This window comes from Anoplophora glabripennis, unplaced genomic scaffold, assembly GCF_000390285.2.
Source record: "Anoplophora glabripennis isolate ALB-LARVAE unplaced genomic scaffold, Agla_2.0 scaffold1189, whole genome shotgun sequence".
Lineage (NCBI taxonomy): Eukaryota > Metazoa > Arthropoda > Insecta > Coleoptera > Cerambycidae > Anoplophora > Anoplophora glabripennis.
In genome coordinates, this window is record NW_019417736.1 from 38,216 (window position 1) to 44,774 (window position 6,559).

At 33.4% G+C, this 6,559-nt stretch overlaps 2 protein-coding genes across 2 annotated transcripts in view; both read right to left on the reverse strand.

Annotated features, from left to right (window-relative positions):
- The window catches only part of LOC108914644 (DNA topoisomerase 3-alpha), a gene marked incomplete at its 3' end in the record, with an annotated part of 91,302 nt that overhangs the window by 25,886 nt on the left and 58,857 nt on the right, over nt 1–6,559 (reverse strand). The window lies entirely within an intron of this gene.
- On the reverse strand, nt 2,245–6,101 carry LOC111692466. Its single transcript, XM_023456490.1, has 3 exons — nt 5,940–6,101; nt 5,608–5,682; nt 2,245–3,710 (listed from the first exon to the last, which is right to left on the reverse strand). The coding sequence occupies exons 1-3, from the start codon at nt 5,973–5,975 to the stop codon at nt 3,204–3,206; spliced, it is 618 nt and encodes a 205-aa protein (XP_023312258.1). The 5' UTR covers nt 5,976–6,101; the 3' UTR covers nt 2,245–3,203.

The following is a 6,559-nucleotide window of genomic DNA, read 5'->3' on the forward strand; positions in this document are numbered from 1 at the left end:
GATTTGTAACTAGACATGTTTTGTAAAAAATTTAATTGCAAACATTTTTTCCTCTTCCATTTTCGCCTAAAATCAACTCTTGAAAAGATACATAATTAAATAGGAAGAAAAATATGACATTTTTCGAATTTTTTTAACATATTGTGCCGCCAAAAATTTAGCCCACGTTTTTTTTTATGCGCATAGAAAAATTTTCATTTCTAGTGATATTTGAAAGCCAAAAATCCAAAAATCTCCGTGGATATACGATTCACCCAAATATGGCTTTTTGAAACAGATACCGTCTGCACCACAGGCGCGTAGAGCGCATGCTCCGCCTCGCTCTCCCCACGCGTTCGCTAGACCGAGTAATAGAACGCATCGCCGCTATCTTTTTTTTTGCAATTAAATAGTTGAATTCTCCTTAATGTTAATTGATGAATAAAATTGAATTTTTTGCCTACTAACGGAAAGTTTTATATTACTTTTTCGTACCGTAGATTAATGGTTAATTTCTCCATCAGTATTCGATAGGTACATTTATGTATTTCTAAAAGTGTCCAGGATTAGTTCCAAGGAAATGTATTTTTTTTAGGATGTTATCTTTTAAATTTACTGGATAATGATACTGAAGAACTGGCCATTAAAGAAATCACAGCAAGTGAAATAGAATTTATTGGTGCTTCTTGTTGTACTTTGCAAGATATTTTGTAAACAGTGGAAGATATAAAAAAATGTGTCATTTTATAAGAATAGTCGCTGTCGTGGGTGCCATTAGATGATAAAAAAAAGGATAGTGATAAAAAATGTGTTATTCTGATGCCTGGAAACTATGCGGCTCAGGACCTATGAATTTTTTTCTTGCACTTGGCTAAAGAATATTCGTTAAAAGTTTATTGTCGAATATTACAACACTGTATTTTAGAACTAGGTGGAGCGAACTCGATATTTGAGTAACGACTATAATTATCGGCCCTAGCTTTTTCGAAAGGATTAAAATGAAACTACTTTGACTTGATATAAAAAGATTTTTTATTCAGGAGTAGAAAACAGATAGAACAGAAAATATCTTACAGTTTTAACATTTTTCTTTTACAGTATACCTACTTATTTGCATTTTCCGGTATATTTATTTTGAACATAAACCTTAATTTTCAACCAATCTTTTGTTTTTAATAACTCTTGATGTTGCTGAATTAGATCTTCACATTCTGCCCTTTTCGGTGGTTTTTTCTTTTTAATATGATTTGCGAAATATGATGTAACCACTTTCTTTTGTTCTTCTGTCCATTTTACTAATATCCGTCCTTTTTTCGGACACTTTAATTTTTCTGTATTAGAAGCAATGTCTTCAGAATTTCTGGTATCTAGATCTGCACTATTTGTTGTATCGTACTCAATTGGTTCAATTTCTCTAGTTTCTATATCTTCTATTTCATTTGTTTCTGCAAAAATATCGTCTTCCATGTTAATATTAATTTCGTCTAGTGTCTTGCCCTTAAAATTTCCAATTTCACCCTTTTCCATCAAGAGTAATATTTTCGCAATCTTTGAGGTCTGATAAACATCATCTGGTAGTCTGTATGATTGACGATGGATGCCTACCGTGTGACCCATGAACGTTGCTAATTGTTCTAAATCTGATTCGGACATGTTGAAAACTTGCGATAATGTAGCCAAATGCTTTCGTAACTTTGTGCATGTTAATCCTTGCGGATTTTTTGCGCCACAAGACGATGCATATTTTTGTAATATCTTGTATCCAGTAACTGGTTGTAGAGAATTTATATTTGGAAACAAATACGGATTAGGTTTTTTCAAAAACTGGGACCTATATTTTATTAACAAATTTATATATCGGTCGATAGCCGCACGGTTTAAGGCGTCAGTACTTAAATCGATGTGTCGAACTGCCCGGGTTTCGAATCCCGCGGCCGGTGACCGTAGATTATCTATACTTGTACGGAGGATTGGCGCCCTCTGTGCAGGTATGGTAGGGTGGAAGAATGTTGGCTTGGGTCAATGTGAGAGATTGACACCGGTTGGCATTTGACCACCCCCCTAATTAATGAGGTTTTCCAGGTTTCCCTCATTCCTGCACTGAATGGTGGTTAGGGCCTACCAACATAAGTCACCCCTGGGTGCAAATGTGGCCTGCATAATAATAATATGCCGCCTCCTCTCCCGCATAAGTCTCCGACTTCTGGGCTAATTCTCGTAATTAGAATGAGGAGTAGAGATATTATTATTATATATGTTCTTGGACATCTGTACTAAACAACACAGGTACACCACGACCTCGTTTCCCCCGAATAACGAGACGTTTAAATCTTTTCAACAAAATTTTTTCAGTTGCTGAAATTGCGCCTTCAAACTCTTCGTAATTTTGTTTATTCGTAGAATAACATTGGTAAGATTTTAGCAGAAGCCTTTGTAGTTCCCCGGGCCTTTTTCGGTTTAGCAAAATGACTCTGCAGTACACCGTTTCAATTAAAATTTTGTAGTCATTTTCTGAGGCAGATAATGTTACCAGTTTTGCTGTTTCTTGGTTTCCTTTGTCAACTAGGTAGTCTTTAAGAAGTTTTAAATCACTCGCTAGGGGTATGATAGTTACCTTGTTCCATTTATTCATATTTAAAGTGTTCATGGCCTGGGTCGAAACTTCAAATCTCCAGTTTTCATTCATTAAGTGAATTAACGTTTTCACGTCAGCTTCTATACTCGCGCTAGATACATTTCCATATATGTCTTTTTTTTTCAAAGCACACAAAATGATGATATCACAACATTGCTTTAAAGATGTGCTTATATTCATGGCATATGTTGCAGATTTATACGATTCTGTTTGATTATCATAATTAGCAACTTTTTTTGTTGCTTGTACTATTAAATCAAAATTTTCCGGTCTAAGAATTTCAAATAAATCTTTGTATCTAGAATCCATCTTTTTCGCCTCGATGACCAATCGGGCCAATTCTCTCATTTTTCTCGATACAACATTAATGAAGTGGACTTCTCTATGGAGTTTTAAATACCGTGCGCCGAAAGCACAAATCAGTTTATCCATCTTTGCTGTTAGTGATATAGAATCTGGTCTCATTCTGGGGAACACTTTGGTTTTTAATTCTTCATCAATTTTTAAATATTTGATCATGAAATTCTGGGCATCTACTTGAGAATTCTTAGTTGTTAGATTTTCGTTGCATTTCTTTCTGTTTCCATAGCTATCGTTTCGAATAAAATCCAAAGCAATGAGAACACGGTAGAAGTTCATTACATTGTATACCTTTCTTCACTGGTTTTTGCGTCTGTCCAGAGTTCAAATAATTCCCTTTCTTTCGCAACATTGCTATTAAGTCTTTTCTTATTTTGTTTTTAGGGGGATATGATAATATTTTCTGGACTTCTATTTCTTGGGAGTGATTTCTGGTTACATGTCTGGCAAAGCACTGCACTAAACTTTCGCAGAAATAGCAAAAATCTTTTTGTCGACGTCTCTTTCCATACAAGAGATCATCTGCTTCAGGTATTCCCTCTTCATTTACAGAGTTTGAAGTAGTTGGTAGAAGTTCCTCAAGGAGCATTTCTGGAGACATATTATGTGATATCAAATTATCATGATTTGTATTTTTAATGGGCAGTGATTTTTGAACAGGTATTTCTTCAGAAGACATATATTTCATCATAACTTGGTTGTCATCATTTGTTTCATAATCGGTTTCATCAGAACTCTAAAAGGAAAGGAAAATTGAACACTATTTGGTTAGAAGCAAATTATAAAATTAATAGAGAAAAAAAGAGATCAGGGATCAAGTAACGGAAGAACGTAAATCAGATTCGTTCTTGACCGTAGCAAATATTTTAAGAATGCACAATACTATAATAATTATAATGAACTATCAAATTTTATATTAATGGTAATATAAATGATCAGTTTATACAATCGACATCACATACTATTTGCGGGTGAAATATATTGGACTGCTGCTCCCTGCCTTGGATCAAGTGGCTCGATTGGCAGAGACCGACTTGCAATGTCGCAGGTACAGTGTGGTACACTACTATATTTTCACCCCATCATTAACTTTTTTGTTTTTAAAGTTATAAAAAAATGTGAAATACTAAAGTTGCACGTTTTTATGAAGTTTTTGAAAATGATAGAAGAAAAACAAAATGGCAGCGGATGTTAACTTTGTTACTTTAAATGGAACATTTTTACATATTTGGATAGAATGTTCTCTACCGAGTATGTCCATATAGGATTTGTTGGATTCATCTATAAGAATAAGCGAGATACTATTAAAAAACTAAAATAATGTTTTTTTATTAAAAAAAATAAGATAATTGTAATTGTTAGACCTCTTCCAATTACGTAAGGATTTACAGATTTAGTTAATTTAGTTTAGTAATATATTTTGACATATCGGACATTGATGCGGTTCAAAATGCATACAGATATTTTAACTATATTATATGGTAGGCCGTGAGGGTGACATATAATGTCATGACAACATTGTTATTGTTTGACAGTTTGTATTATTATTTAATTAAAATGGGTTAGGTATACAATTAGGTTTGTCTATGGATTACACATTACATATCACTGTCACAGCCTACCATATAACATTGTCCATGAGCAATTAGGCCTCTCACGGCCTAATTAGTGAGATTTAGTTAAAATACCTATACGCATATTGGACCGTATTAATGTCCGATAGGTATATCAAAATATATTACAAGTAAATCTATGGATCCTTACGTAATTGAAAAAAGGGAAGAAATGCCTAAAAGAGGTCTAGCAATTACAAGATAGATACCTAGTTATCTTACTTGTTTTTCTACTATTATTTTCGAAAACTTTATAAAAAATCGTGCAACTTTTGCATTTCACATTTTTTTATAACTTCTAAAACAAAAAATCTATATCTCGAAAACAAAGCGTTTTCGGCCCTATATCTATAGGTATTTTTTTTTACTTATTTTTATCTGAGGAACATGTCCTTAACGTTTGTCGACTTAATCCTGAAACACCCTGTATAATGATAGTGCAGGAAACAACAACTCTGTGGGCTAATACCCCGACGAACAGAACTGAATTACACCTGCAACATCTCGCGAACAGCTAAGAACATTCGTCAGTAGTACCACCAGACATATACCGATTTCGGGCTTGTTAGCCTTCATTAGTATGCCATAGGTGAGACGATCGATGAATAAACTAGCTATTTTTCATATGTACGAAGTGACATGAACTGAGTGTGGGTGAGATATCGAGCCACTTGGGCCAAAGCAGGGAGTAGCAGGCCAATGCATGTCTTCTGCACTCAGTTCATGTCACTTCGTACAGATGAAGAACAGCTAGTTCATTCGTCGATCGTCTCACCTGTGGCAAACTGATGAAAACTAACAAGCCCGAAACCGGCATGTCTGGTGGTACTACTGACGAATGTTGACTTGCGAGATGTTGCAAGTGTAAATCAATGCTGGTCGGGGCATTAGCCCGCAGAGCAGTTGTTTCCTGCAATATCATTATATCACATACTGTTTACTAAGAATAGGAATAAATCTAAAATTTTAATTTAAAAAGGAATGTTAAGAAAATGTATCGAATAAGTAAAAGTTTATTACCGTTGTGTCAGAACCACTAGGACAATATTCAGAGCCTGATGAATACCGTATTTCTTGGTCAGAAGATTCTTGTACCTACAATTATTAAATGTATTTAATATTAATTAAATTGGGGAGCAACAAATTTCAATACAATACGTTATTTTTTTTTTAATCACACTGAAAAATGGTAGACCTAATATGGTCCACACAAAAATATTTACTTATTTTTTTTTACATCAACTCTAAAGTCAACAATACAAATCAACAAAATACCACAATACTGTGTTGAAAATTGACATTTTTTTTAAAGGTCACATAAGACAAAATTATAGGAGTGGGTTAATCTTAACCTTTTCGTCGTTTAAAATGGAGTCTTCAATATTCATCGAAGGATCTGATGAAGAAATTGTTTCTTCTTGAACTTTCGGACTTTCATTAATAATAGGTGATAAAGGTGCATTACAAAACCAGCGAGTTTTCCTTTTTATCCGGGAAGAGGCACTGGTGACTTGATACTGTAAAATATAAATAAAAAATTATTTTCAGTTTAAACTTGTTAAATTAAAACTAATAAGTACATATTTATGCACAGCTTAACTTCAGTTAATTGTTAATTATTGTATTATCCGAAGAAGTGTAAATAACTTAAATTAATTTAGTAATAAATTATCAATAGTTTTACATTAACAAAGTGAATTAGGTATGAATAGTTATCTAAATTTCAAATTTTTAAAGAAAATGTATCAATATGCTTAATAATTCTCAATGGTTAAGCTATGCGTAGTATTGCGTAGATATCCTTTATAATACAAATATTGTTTTGCACAAAGACATAAAGTGTAAATTTAATTATCAAAAAATATTTGACGACCATATACGGCCGCCCTATTGTTATATATGGCCGTCGTTATGACTCCACAATATTTGATCATCCAGAGGAAATATACATTAACACTGCAAATTTTTCCAG